Source organism: Salvelinus sp. IW2-2015, unplaced genomic scaffold (assembly GCF_002910315.2).
Source record: "Salvelinus sp. IW2-2015 unplaced genomic scaffold, ASM291031v2 Un_scaffold1623, whole genome shotgun sequence".
Taxonomy (NCBI): domain Eukaryota; kingdom Metazoa; phylum Chordata; class Actinopteri; order Salmoniformes; family Salmonidae; genus Salvelinus; species Salvelinus sp. IW2-2015.
The window spans coordinates 180,218-193,693 of NW_019943041.1; the positions used below are offsets into that span (position 1 = coordinate 180,218).

Below are 13,476 nucleotides of genomic sequence, written 5' to 3' on the forward strand. Positions count from 1 at the left end.
TAGGAGAGTTCCCCTCTGGGCTTCATAAATATAACCCCTGGCTGTGGTGATGCCCCTCCCCCTGGTGACCAGGCCCCTCTGTTGATCTGTGTGTTTACAGGATAAGGAGCAGGAGGTAGAACTGTGTGTGTTTACAGCATAGAGAGCAGGAGGTAGAACTGTGTGCAGAATAAATATAGATACAAACGGAGCACAGGTCCAATTGATCTATGTGAGTTGTTGTAACGAGAGCACAGCACTGTGGGCTTTGTTTGGCTCTGGACTWCCAGGGGCTCTGGCTGMTGAGTGAGCTCTGCTCTATGCCAGGACACGACAGACAGATGAAACTGGAAAGTGAATGTAGAAGGTGAGAGAAGAAACCAAGGAGGTTGAAGGTTGTCTGGGTTTYTGGAYGTRAACGTAGTGGGAGAAGGAGCGATGAGCCAACCACTGTGAGGAGGAACGAGGAAGAAGAGGCACGTCGCGACGTAGAAGTGACAGGGCTGATGTCAGGCTCAGACAGCCACAGGAAGAGCTCCAGGAGGCATGGTAGCAGGAAGAGGGAGTCTGGGTCCACCTCTGTCTCCGGGGCTGCAGAGGCTGCGGTTGCAGCACCAGAGATGCCCATAGGGATCCCTGACGGTAAGGGAGGGTAGCAGTGGAGAGGAAGTCTAGAAGGACTAGGAATCATCTTCCACCCATCAGATGGTATTCGTGGCAGCCAAGCCTCGCAAATCTAACAAAAAGGCTGCACTAGGTCAAGTCAATTCCACTTGGGCCATTGTTGGTGTAACTGTTGAGCTGTTWGATAGCTAGATGTAACTTCCCTCCTTAGTTCTGGCTGTAGGCCTACAGTATGGAAGGGGTGTCTTCTATGGGAGACTCTGTTGGGGTTTACTTAGCTGGRAATAAAGGAACAAAGTGACTGGGTAATGTACTCTCCCAGGAGACTAGTCTGCTTTTCTTCTCAATGGCTCTGGCATTGTAGTGATGTTTATATGAACTTTGGTCAGTGCTGCTCTCTGGCCTTCCTCTTCTGTTGGAGTTGTTCTCCAGAGAGAGCTGTTATAGAGCTGTTAGAGGGGTGGGTAGGTGTGTGTTTATAGACCCTTTGTGAATGGAGAAAAGCAGAACCACTGAGGAGATATTAGTGTTGATCACAAGGGTTTGTATGGCTTTGAGGTTTTGACTTAGTGATGCTACCGAGGTTTTGTATCATTTCATCCAGTAGTTTTGAAAGTTGTTCTCACGAGCCAAAATGATTCCCCAACAATTGTGTACAACATCATCCATTTTGTATGATATGTGACGAATTCCATTTCTTACAATATATTACAAATTAAGTGTTTTTACTATGAAAGGGACAAGCGCGCAGCTTGCCAGAACAAAAATGTTTATTGAATGTAAGGATTGCGTGGCTTTCTCCAGATTAGATGGTGTATTAGGCTATCCAAGTATGAGCCATAAATTGACACGGAAGATTTGAGATCTGTTTAATCTTTTAATTTAAAGGGAATTGCTTACTGTGTTAAGAGGGTGACAGATGTAAATGTTCAGCTTTCCTCTGACAAACCCATCGATTTACTGTAGTGTACATATTCTCCTCCCCCTGCCCTCAGCCCTCTGTCTCCTATAGTAGTATTAATAGTACTGCTTACTAGTAGCAGCCTGCCAGCCAATGTCTGGCTGGCTGCTACTATTAAGTTAGCACCAGTACCAATCAACACTGGGGACCAGTGTTGATTGGTACTGGTGCTAACTTAATAGTAGCAGCCAGCCAGTGTTGAGTGGTACTGGTACTTTCATACAAGTAGCAGCCAGCCACTGTCCTCAGTGTTGAGGCATAGATGGATATGAGCAGGGATTAATGAGGAAGGGCTGGTATCTACATGTTCCCACAAAGCACACAGTGATCAGCCCAATAAAGATGAGAAGAGATGTGCTGCACTTCTGCATGTGATGCCGTGTCTGTGTGCATGCGTGCGTTAGAGCTAGAGTGTGCGACTGTATAAAGGTTATGATAAGTCACTTTGGAGTGGATAAAATCTCACACACATTCACTGGCACAGAGACAGTAATGCGTTCACACAGAATACATTCACATAGACTGCCTGTATTGATTGGCTCTCTGCTCCCGTTCTGACATGGCTGGAGGAGGAAGTATTAGATAACATGAGCTCAGTCAATTTGGCTTCAACATCAGTGGAAATAAGCCCTGTCTGTGTGGCCAGAGTGAGGGAGATGGACAGCCTTGGGCTAGGCTACACGTARGATGTACTTGTGCCACAGGTAAGGTACACACAAGACTCATTCTAACACGCTCAAGTTCATCTCCTAAATATCACAATTTAGCCTTCCAGAGAAGTCTTATTATTATAGCGCTGGTCAGTGGTTCTAGACGTGARCCTCTGCTGAACTCTCTCACAACATCCTCGTTCTCATCTAAATGTGTCTGATGGAATCAGTGTGTCATGAAGTAGGGTAGGTGCTAAACCATCTGTTTGCTCTGTTACAGTGAAGGAGTTTCTTGCCAAAGCCAAAGAGGATTTCCTCAAGAAATGGGAGAATCCAGCACAGGTGAGTTAGGGAAGTGTGGGAATGAATGACAGGCCTGCACACGCTCAGAAAGACCCCAGCATACCAGCCGTGTCACGCCTGGATGAGAGAAGGGAAGTGGGCCCTCTGCTGGCTCTAACTAGAATCACATTTGTTGGAACGTTTCATTTTTTTTAATGCTTTGGGGCATACACAATAAATGAGCCTGGTCTACATAGAATGACATCTTTACTGATTATGTGCAGCATTTAGCATAACACTTTCCCTCCTTTTTYTTTTAGCGTAACACAAGTTTAATTTGCTATTGTAAGAATGACTCATACCTTTGCTGCAATATGTGTGGCACTGGCAGGACTAACAGTTGCCTGACGCATTGCACTTTTTGAATGCCTCAGAATCCGTATCATATCCTGCTTTTGCTGTTTTTGACGGGACAGTTTGATGGGTAGTTTGAGTCCAGTGTTGCTACTCGACCTGACTCTGGCACCCTGATAGGCATTCTGGCTGTTGTTGGGCTTGTTTCCCTGTTCTAACTGACATGCTCTCCTCTCCAGAACACTGCGGCCTTGGATGGCTTTGACCGTCTGAAGACCCTGGGCACGGGCTCGTTTGGTCGAGTCATGCTGGTCAAGCACAAAGAGTCGGGYCAGCATTTTGCCATGAAGATACTTGACAAACAGAAGGTATGGTAATGTGGTCTAGGGAGTCAGTTGTACATTGTATGGTTTTCAGAGCTGGGTTTGATTTCATTCAAATTCAGTTAGTGAATTGACTCCAAGTCCTCTTTTACAATGCATGTAGGTATTTTTATATTAATGAATACAAATTTATATTAATCTCATGCGTTGATTTATGTGAAATGGAATTGACCCCCTCAACCCTGGTGCTGTWACTGTCTCTCAGCCCATTAGTCAGAGATGTAGGGGGCTCTCCTTGCTTAACAAGGTGTTCTGCTTTGTTCCCCTCAGGTGGTGAAGCTGAAGCAGATAGAACACACGCTGAATGAGAAACGCATCCTTCAGGCCGTCAGCTTCCCCTTCCTGGTGCGGTTGGAGCACTCTTTCAAGGTACTGCTGGATGCGTGTGTGGGTGCATCAGGGTTTCCGTTAGCCGGTAATAGCCAGCTTTCAGATTTATTTATATATATATATATATATATAAAAAATTAAAGGCTCAAAAAAAAATAGCCAATGGTCCAGGAGAATAAAAAGTTTTTTTTGCAAATGAATGTTTCTTAGCCTATTCAATGATGGATGTACCAGTTGATGTAAATACGTTTGACCGATGATTATCGGTATGTGTTAATTTGCATCATTTTGTGGAATTAAATTGGCACGTGTGTGTATATTCATTATGTCTCTTATCACACGCGCACAGCATACCGATACAGAGCCTTTGAGAGGAAAATCTGTCAGACAGCGCTTTTATAAGCCCAATCATTGCGCAATAATTCTAAATTGTGTGTTAAAAATAGTTAATGGGCCATGATTAAAAATAGCTAATATTTTTGTTCCTCAACTGGTAATTGAAGTGTGCTTCCTGTTCACCATTCAAATGCATGGAAGGCAGGCTTCATCAGCGTGTTTAAATTGTAGTTTGCATTTTGAGAACCTGTAGCTATTTTAATATTTGAAATGTTTTACTACATATTATGAGGCATGATTCTGTCTATACAGAAATAAATGAATACAATCATTCAAATGAGGCTACTAAAGCATGAATTGGCCACAGAGGAACATTAGCTTCCCCTAGCCTTAAAAACATAAAATAAGTTGTGGATTGTTTTAAATTGCATTGCCCATAGTCGGAAGGAAAGGCAGCGTGTGCAATTTGGGTTGCCACTGTCATTGAAAAGCCATGCATCCACAGCCATGCATCCACAGCCATGCATCCACAGCCATGCATCCAACTGTCTTTTTTTGTGAACATTTGACTGAGTTATATTATTAGCCTAAATTATGACTATCCAATATGCTCATCACATTACAAATAGTAGGCTATCTTACATAAGTCTGCAAATGCGAAGATGCATGGAATGCTTTATTATAAAGGTGCAATTTTTTATGGTGAATATGTGCTTCCCCAAAGTTTAAACTCACACTCCGCCTGTGCATAGGCTAGTGATTTTACTATTTGTTACTGGTCTTGTTGGCAGAGGAAAATTACATGTGGACAGTTAATTTAACATCTTCAAAGTGTGCGTAAGGACACACCTCATTGCATCCTGGACTTGCATGTTCTGTTATGATGAATTACCATAATGTAAATGTGATTTCTGTCATTCTGAGCACTGTGGGTGGGACCCTGTGGGTGGACCCCCTGAGCAGGTTATGCTCCCAATGCAAATGTGTCTGGTCAATTTTAAATGTGGTCAAATGTCCGGCGCCACATTTTCATGACGGAAACCCTGGTGTGTGTGAACATACTTCCAAGTTTGTGTGTGAAGGTGAGGTTCACAACTCAACTGTGTGAAATATTTCTCTCTCTGTAGGACAACACTAACCTGTATATGGTGATGGAGTATGTCCCTGGTGGTGAGATGTTCTCACATTTAAGGAGAATTGGCAGGTTCAGGTGAGTCTGTTTACCTGTCTCCCACTGTTGGAAATAGAACCAAATAGCTACAGTAGTTAACCCTCCCCATTTTCCAAAGACCATGACTCCATAACAGCCTCCTAGTTAATATATTGTTGTGTCCACGTTACCCTCTGACCTCTCTTTCTGCGACCAGACGGCTCGTGAAACCCATAAAATAACGTGGCTTCATACTCTAGTCGGCTGTTAGCTTTAAACACGGACCGTTCCCTTAGTGGAAATACCCGAGCACGCTTTCCCCATTGTCACGCATCGAGGTATGTACTTTAGCTTCGCGACCCTTACTTGAAATAAGTGAGTTTGGCTTGTAAAGAGCCTTCGGCTTAAAGGTGTGTTGTTGCCAATCTGACGCAATAACGTGCAAGTTTTTTTGTCATTAAAGCTGTAGAGCAAACAGGCCGGCAAACTCACTTTCTAGTACAACACTCTTTTTTTGTATTAATTGCAAGCGCAGCTTATCATTATTATTGTAGGGCTATTATTCACCTCGGTCGCGGAGGTAGATACAGCGCTCCTGTCTGCGCAGTTTTGTTTCGGTCACTTGCAATTATCAAGCCACTCCTGATTAAGAGAATCCCGCTCTACAAACACCATTTCCCCAGCTACACCATATGCCTGCCTACTCATTTAAATATGAGGACGTGGGTCTGTTTCTTCTCTGGTGAAGATGGACGTGGTCACGGCACGGGGTCACTGAAACAGTGCCTGCCCTGCGTTACGTCAAATCTCGTCATTCTGTCAATGGACGAGTGCGCTGTCCCGTTGCTCAACATCGGAGGTTAGACTTCTTCCACGGCAGTTTTTTAGTCGTTGATCATCCTTTTTTTTCCTGTTCTTTGACTATTTGCTGCATTCATAGGAAATCAGACCCTTGTAGTAATTCAAGACTGGTTTTGCTCTTGGATCAGTTTCTTCCGAGTTCCTCGTGTTTGTTTCTGGCGTGATCCATTCGTCTCCGGACACATTCGACAAATTCTTTCAAGGTCTGGGTTGGCTTTTCCGACCGTCAGTGAGTCAATAGTGTTCCAAAATCCAATCGCGTACATGGGTTCAGCCTTTTCCTGGTTGGGGGTCGTTACGTTCGTTTTTGCCTCAGTTGCGTCAACTTGTTGCGATCCGCGGCCCGAGTTCGGCTTTAGAGAAAAATTGAAACCTCGCTTACGCTTGCGTTGTTTGCGCTTTAAAGTGCCAGTGGATAAGCTTTTGATTCTACAGAGATATTTAAGTGGTATTTCGAATTAGTCCTAACGAGGCGCCAAAGTGTTCATTTATCATATTTAAAAAACAAAACATTTAATAACTTTATAAAATATATACGTTTCACATAATATACCAATGGGTGATTGAGATAAGCCCAATTTTCCCAGCGTGTAATATTGTATGTGATAGCACTGTACGCGAGATGAGAGCCTGCTGTTATTCCATGGCGGTAGTGCTTCCAGTCCAGACCACATACAGGAGCCATCTTATCAGGAACGCTATTCTCTTCATCCTCATTCCATCTGAACATTTTCTGGATAATGGCCAAGCAGGCTGCACACTCATCTGGAAGCCTGAGAATAGACAGATTGACATCATTTTGTATAGGAGGTGTAGGAACAACACAGTGAAATCAGCTCTTGCATTATTTGTTCTCATGGCATCCCCCTCCACACAGTGTTCCTTACAAACAACGATGTTACTGTACAAACAGCAATAATCCTATTCTGCCAACATACACATCTGTATAATTCTACAAAATGTACTCAAACAATTCTTAATTTTACAACAAGTAAACTTTATTGGAATGATACATGTGCAAAATATTTACTTAATTTTTTTTAATACTCTTTGTGTACTAAGAGTATCGGTCAAGCTTCTCCAGAAGTAAGATAGACTGTCAAACGCAGATATATAGTATTGTTTCGGTAGTCTATTTACAATGAGATACACCATCACCGACCAAATCGGGAAGGAAAAGATTCAAAGTTTGTTGAAAATCAACTTAGAAATATGAAATTAAAGCAACTTTTCTCCATGTTAAAAAAATGGAGATTTCAATTGAAGCGTAATGTAAACTTAGAATCTAACAAAGCAATAACAGAAGTGAAAGATGCAACAAGAAAAGTGATGATAGGGTTATAATGAATGCCGGGGAGTGGGAGGCCGGTCAGTAGAAACAGGAACAAAATTTCATAGACATGAATCCAGGTCTGCGGAAGCCAAAATTAACATTTTTTAAAGCTGTCAACTAGTGGTTCATGGAGCTTATCCGCCTCTAATTACTGAGTGACTTTTCCAGCACAAAACTTAAATGTTTGCAGGACCAAAATGTTAAAAAAAAAATCTGAACACACAATTGACCAACTTTAGTCACAACTTAGGCTTTCATTATCACTATTTCTTTAAAAAAAAAACATTTTAATATAGACATGATTCGAGAAGTAGGGTGCTTCAAAGGGTCCTAGCAAGGCAGTGGAGGTGACTGAATACCTGTAGCTGGCACTACCCTCCTTACTACTAATGATGCTTAGAAAGACCAGAGGGATGCAAAACAATGAAAGTATCAGTTGGTTGTGGTATATGAATGGATGCAAATCTCAGTCATTAAACACATGTCATAGGTCTTGGACATCTTGCATTTGTTTTTTCGTCACATGCAAGAACGTGATTTAAAACATAACATCTCTTCATAGAGCACAAGTTTGGAAGTCTGTATCTCACCTCGATACGTTTTATTTTCTTCTGTTAAAGTAGCCTTTACAGACATTCAGATGCACCTCTAGGACTGCCAAAGAATCATTTCAAAATTTGATTGTGAACATTCGGTAGAAATACAGCATACTACAATAGATTAATGACAAAACTGATTGAAGATAAATACTGTATATTATTTAACACAAATGCATTTGCAAGAGGTGCACAATGTGTGGTGCCTAATGAAGGTCTAGTGGGGGTCCGAATCACAACATTTTGTGTTTATAGAAATAATATAACCTTATTACCTAAATCAAAGCTTGTGGGAAAACAAACTTGTTGAAAATCAACTAACCATGTCAATGTGTTGCGTCATCACACCTGTCTACAAACCAGCCATTGGTGAGATTTGGGCGCTGCGATTGTCTTGCATCCAAAAATATGACATTGCAATAAAATAATTACGGATAGCTTTTCAAAATCCATAAATCAGATTGTTATAAATTTCTCATGAAAGGAAATAATTTGACAATGTACATCCTGAGTTCCACAGTCATACATTGTGAGTGTCATTTGAAGATGATGATTTCAGGGATGTAGGAGTAAACAGGCCAGCAGCGGTGAACAGAGCTGTGAATTAACATGATTAAATCAGCATTAACGTTACATCTAACTGAACGAAATGACAACATGATTTCTGGCAGATAAAAGCAGGCCTTGATCCATCCTACAAAAGGGGCAGGTGAGAGTCAGTTTGAACATTTCAGATACCTCACCACGACAGAGCTTTACATCTTTCACATCTTTTCTTTTAAAGTGATATTGTACAAAAATACATGCATCATTTTGCTACTTTTTCCTGGCATTAAAAACCACCACCTTCAATAGTTAACTGACAAACATGTCTGCGTAGCATGTCCTTACTTTTGCGAATTTGCAGAATTCATCTTGTTTGTTTATTTTCTGAAATCTTCATTTCGGTTTCACAGCTAAGAGAATTTTTGGAAAAAAGATGAATATTCACGTTTTTCTAATAATATTCACATACATGTATAAATGTGCTATGAGTTAAATAAACACTAGTCAGAGAAGAATGTGTGATCATTATGTTAGTCACTGCTTTTTTAACCACCCTTCAATACTAACCACAAGCACAGATTGACTGAGACACAATGATCCTCAAAGGGTTTTAAAATGCTCTAATAATTCAGTTGAAGAGAAAAGACAGACTTAATTAACATTAAAATGCTCATGTACACAATTTCACAGGTCCGAAAAAAAAGGTAGTAAGACCTAAATGAAAGAGATAAATATCTGTTTCTCTGATCAAAAGTGTCGCACTGCTTGACTGCAAGCTGATGAGAGAATCCTCTGAACCAATAATCATGCCACAACGAGCGGACAGAAGGCGTGTGCAGAGAGTGTCAAGCTTTCAACTAGAAAGGCACAAGGGTTGATGCCACAATAGCCAAGCTCTGCACCAATGCTTTCGACAACGGTTTGCAACCAAGTTGGCATTATGATAGGCACGTCGTTGGACTTGGTATTGATGGACAGATTCAGGATGGAGAGACGAGGGGGCGGGGGGGGGAATTGGGGTAACAAGATAGGGAGTGGGTGGACTTACAAAACAACAATGAGATACCTCATTCATTGAGAAGCTTGTAGAGAGACCCACTCAGGAGGAGCCTAGATTCAAGTCCAGAACATCAATGCCTCAACCTGCCTGCAATGACTCAAAATGTGTCGCTTACACTCTGCCAAGATACAAACCAACTGAAGAGAGGTGTTAGCCCCTGCCCCTTCTACCTTGCCACAAACACAAGAGGGAAAACAGGACATGGATAAGTAACAAGGTGAGAAACAATCAGAAAAGGCAACACTGCTGGCTCTTTCAGGTTTTTCTCTCGTTCTTTTCCCCCTCGCTCTTTTTGGGGGGTGGGGTTGTTACATTGTTGATGTCGTATTACAAATGCAAGTTAGCAGTCCAGCTTATCACCTCTCTCCCATTTCCTTCTGTTCCCGCCTTTTCTCTCTACATCCCTGGCTCTTTTCCGCTACTCCGGTTGGGCCTAGAACTCGGCAAACTCCTTGCCACATTTCTCTGTGAAGGAGACTCGGATTTCCTCTTCCTCATAGTCGTCAAAGTTGCTGTGTCACCGGGCCTTTGCACTTGGGATAAACGGTGCTCCACCTTGAAACAGAGAGATATCTCAGATTCTTGCTTCTGTAGCTTTCAGTGTCATTCCTCTCAGTTTTGACATATGCAGTTTGACGTCACTGTAGACATGTTATAGTCAAGTGGACCACATTCCAACTCTGTAAGACTATGTGAGTAATGCTGTGTAACATGTCTCCATCAAGACAAGCCAAATGCATTCGCTCTGAATCATCCCTTAAGCATCCTCCTTTCACCAAACCCGTCGCAACCAACCTGCCTCTCTCCAGTGGCTATACAAGAACAATAGAAGGAGCCATGGACAGGCCTTCTCACCTTCCTCTGGTAAATGGCAATCCGTCAGTGGGCGAACCACTTGTGGCCTTGATGTCGTTGATCCGTTGCGCAGGTTGCCGAAGCGCTTGGTCAGGTCCACCTGGAGCAGGTTCCTCAGCAGGTCCTTCAGGTCCGAGCTGAAGTGGGAGGAAAAGCGCACCTGTGGACAGAGACACGTCAAGGTTGTGTTCAGTAGAAAACAGAAAGGAACTATCTAAATCATCCGTTATGAAATGTTAGATTTCCCCAAACAAATATGATCAGTTCAGAAGATCAGAGATTGCCATAAACGCTGACAGGGCTGTTTAGCTTTCCCTCCTAAATGATTAAGGTTAAGAATTGGGCTAGATAGGCTGCAGATCTAGGAACAGCTTATGAGAAACTTCTGAACAGGTATGTGGCTCACTGCAAGCGAGAGTCAGTGGGTCATGTGGACACCACAATATATTTACAGTGGGCTGTGGAGTCATGATTGATCTATTGTAGAGGGGCATGGAACACAGTCAGGAGAAAGTGAGCTAGAACTCAGTCTAACAAGTGTTGTGTATGTATGAAGACACCAAGGTCAGGGTCAGAAGAGAGTAATGCTAATGTGAATATAGCAACAAAATAGGAAAGGCACAGGAGGACAATATAAGGTTTCCATCCAACATTTAATGCAGATGAATTACTGACACATGAAAATAAAAGTCACAACTGGATGATGGAAACAGGAAATGCCGGTACAATTTTTATAAATGCAAACAGACAATTTGTCGTTCGACATGGTGGATCTTTTTGGGTCTCTAAAATGAATGTGTGAAATGGCAGTGGAAACACCTTTATGCGCAAATATTATATGACCATCATACCGAAGTAACTTGGAGTCACGCAATGATATGTTGTTGGTCCTCTCACTTCGACTCGAAAAGCATGCAGGTTATTAAGCTGAAGATGAAATAAGTTATGAACTTCCAGGGTGGTGAAAGTAGAAGTGATGAGCTTGATGCTCCTTTCCTATAAAATATTGAGGTCTTATTCTGGTGCATGATATCGATGCTTGGCTGCCGTTTGACCCCCAAATAAATATTGCCCTTATCCATATAATCTCATAATGTAGTGCCTACTGCACTGTATCTGCGACCTGTTGTCTAGATCGCAATGCCAGACCAGTGGACACATTCGCTATATAAACACAACAGTTGTGACAAAACATCAGTAAGTTGATCATTGATGGAAACCCATTTACATGGATTTTCCATTTCGGTACATGGATTGACCTCAAAATTACTATGTGCAGTACTCATCACGCACAGCCTTTTATTCACCACAAGTCTATTTGATATAGAAACATCTCTGTGGGAAAATGTGCATATTGTATTTTAGAATACTCACATGAAAATCGTTTTAAAATTGGATGGAACCTAGCTACAGACAGCTAATTAGTTTGGAGGTAATGACAATGAACTGCCTTATCTGACTGGTACTGAAAGCAGACTAAAGGAAGAGTGTAATCTGGTTTCTGTCTGATGTACTCTGTACTCACCTTCCTGATACAATCTTCTCTAGATCTGAATGGGCTGTCAGCGAAGAAGGGAGGATCGCCAGCAGCCATTCATAAATCAGCACGCCCAGAGCACCAGTCCACCGCTTATTATAACCCTGAGTGGGGGGGGGGGTGTAGAGAGAAAGAGGAGTGTTAGAGTCCCAGGGAAAGAGGCAGAACTAACGCAAAAAAGGAAGAATGGAACATGTCATACATAGGCTCTTCTCTAGTCACGGTTGTAATCATGGTCAGAGTTGTTTGTGAGTGGCTGTAGTGACATATTTTGCTGCGTCATGGTGATGACCCTATGTTGTGGTAAAAACCCCAGTGTTGTTATGGATACGAGGTGTGACGCAGGCTGGGGTTTGGTGGTGACCACTCACTTTGCTAAGGATGATTTCGGGGCCAGTACTCCGGAGTGCCACACAGCGTCCAGGTCCGGCCCTTCACTCGCTTTGCAAAACCAAATCTGTTACCTGGGAGGAACACGAGGTGTCTCAGCAATGACAATCAACAGTTCAGTTTCTGACATTCGCTTAAAGTTATACTTCCAGATTTTGGCAATGATGCCCTTTATCTACTTCCCAGAGTCAGATGAACTTGTGGATACCATTTTATGTTTCTGTGTCCAGTATGAAGGAAGTTAGAGGTAGTTTTGCGGAGCCAATCCTAACTAGCTTTAGCACAATCACTGAAAGTCTTATGGTATCAGCTAGCATGCGATCCCTTTAACACTTGAACCGCCTGGCCTTTCAGCCTACCAGCAGCCGCTAGAGAACGTTGCCGTGCGTTCCCTTTAGCATATGTATCAGATGCATATCAACCCGCAAGGTGTAGCAAACATAAGCACAAAATAAAATGTAAAAGAGAATTGTATCAACCTGCAAGGCACTGTCAAATTATTAACATGGGCGTCAATGCTGATAAATAAGCATAACAAACTCATTACACTATTGTTGTTCTAGATTAAATCAACTTCTTCACCTTATCATTCAGTTAGGCCTCATTTAAATTAGATTGTGAAGTAACTTGCACAATTCTCATTCAGTGGGTTGGCATCGTTTGCTTCCTTGGACAGAGTCAAGGATTTGTTTGGCATTTTTCTAAGGCCTAGTGCAACACGTAGCGTGTTTTTGTTCCCTTAAATACATTAGTAATAGAGTTATAGTAAATAAACAGAACATAACGGCATCTTTCACAAGTAAAACGGAAAAGAGAATGGCATCAACCAGCAAGGCGCGCAGTTAAATGATTTGCTTCTGATAATAGGCATCAACTCATCATTACACTATTGTCTTTTTAAATTAAATCAACCTCTTCACCCTCCGTATCATTCAGTTTGGCTAATTTAAATTACATTGTGTACTACGGTTTATTTACTTAAGAGCATTTACAAATCAGGCATGTATAATGCATTTCATGTGTAGTATGTACAGCACACCATGCTTGTCCTGCATCAGTCTACCTGTATAGCTAGCTAGCCATTTGACTATGTGTGTGTTCTCACCTGTATGTATCCCTGGTTGTCAATGAGCAGGTTCTCTGGTTTCAGGTCTCGGTAGATAAGGTCCAGTGAGTGAAGGTATTCAAAGGTCAGAAACAATTTGGCGGCGTAGAAGCGGGCGTGGGGCTCACTGCAGGCAGAGAGAGC

At 42.2% G+C, this 13,476-nt stretch overlaps 1 protein-coding gene across 1 annotated transcript in view; it reads left to right on the plus strand.

The window, feature by feature from the left end:
- The first annotated feature begins 215 nt into the window (after positions 1–215).
- The window catches only part of LOC112071492 (cAMP-dependent protein kinase catalytic subunit alpha), a 21,775-nt gene continuing 8,514 nt past the window's right edge, over positions 216–13,476 (plus strand). The window contains exons 1-5 of the mRNA XM_024138941.2: positions 216–621; positions 2,495–2,556; positions 3,090–3,218; positions 3,504–3,602; positions 5,027–5,109. Of these exons, the coding sequence (XP_023994709.1) occupies positions 486–621; positions 2,495–2,556; positions 3,090–3,218; positions 3,504–3,602; positions 5,027–5,109 (509 nt within the window). The 5' untranslated portion in view covers positions 216–485. The remainder of the gene's footprint in view (positions 622–2,494; positions 2,557–3,089; positions 3,219–3,503; positions 3,603–5,026; positions 5,110–13,476) is intronic.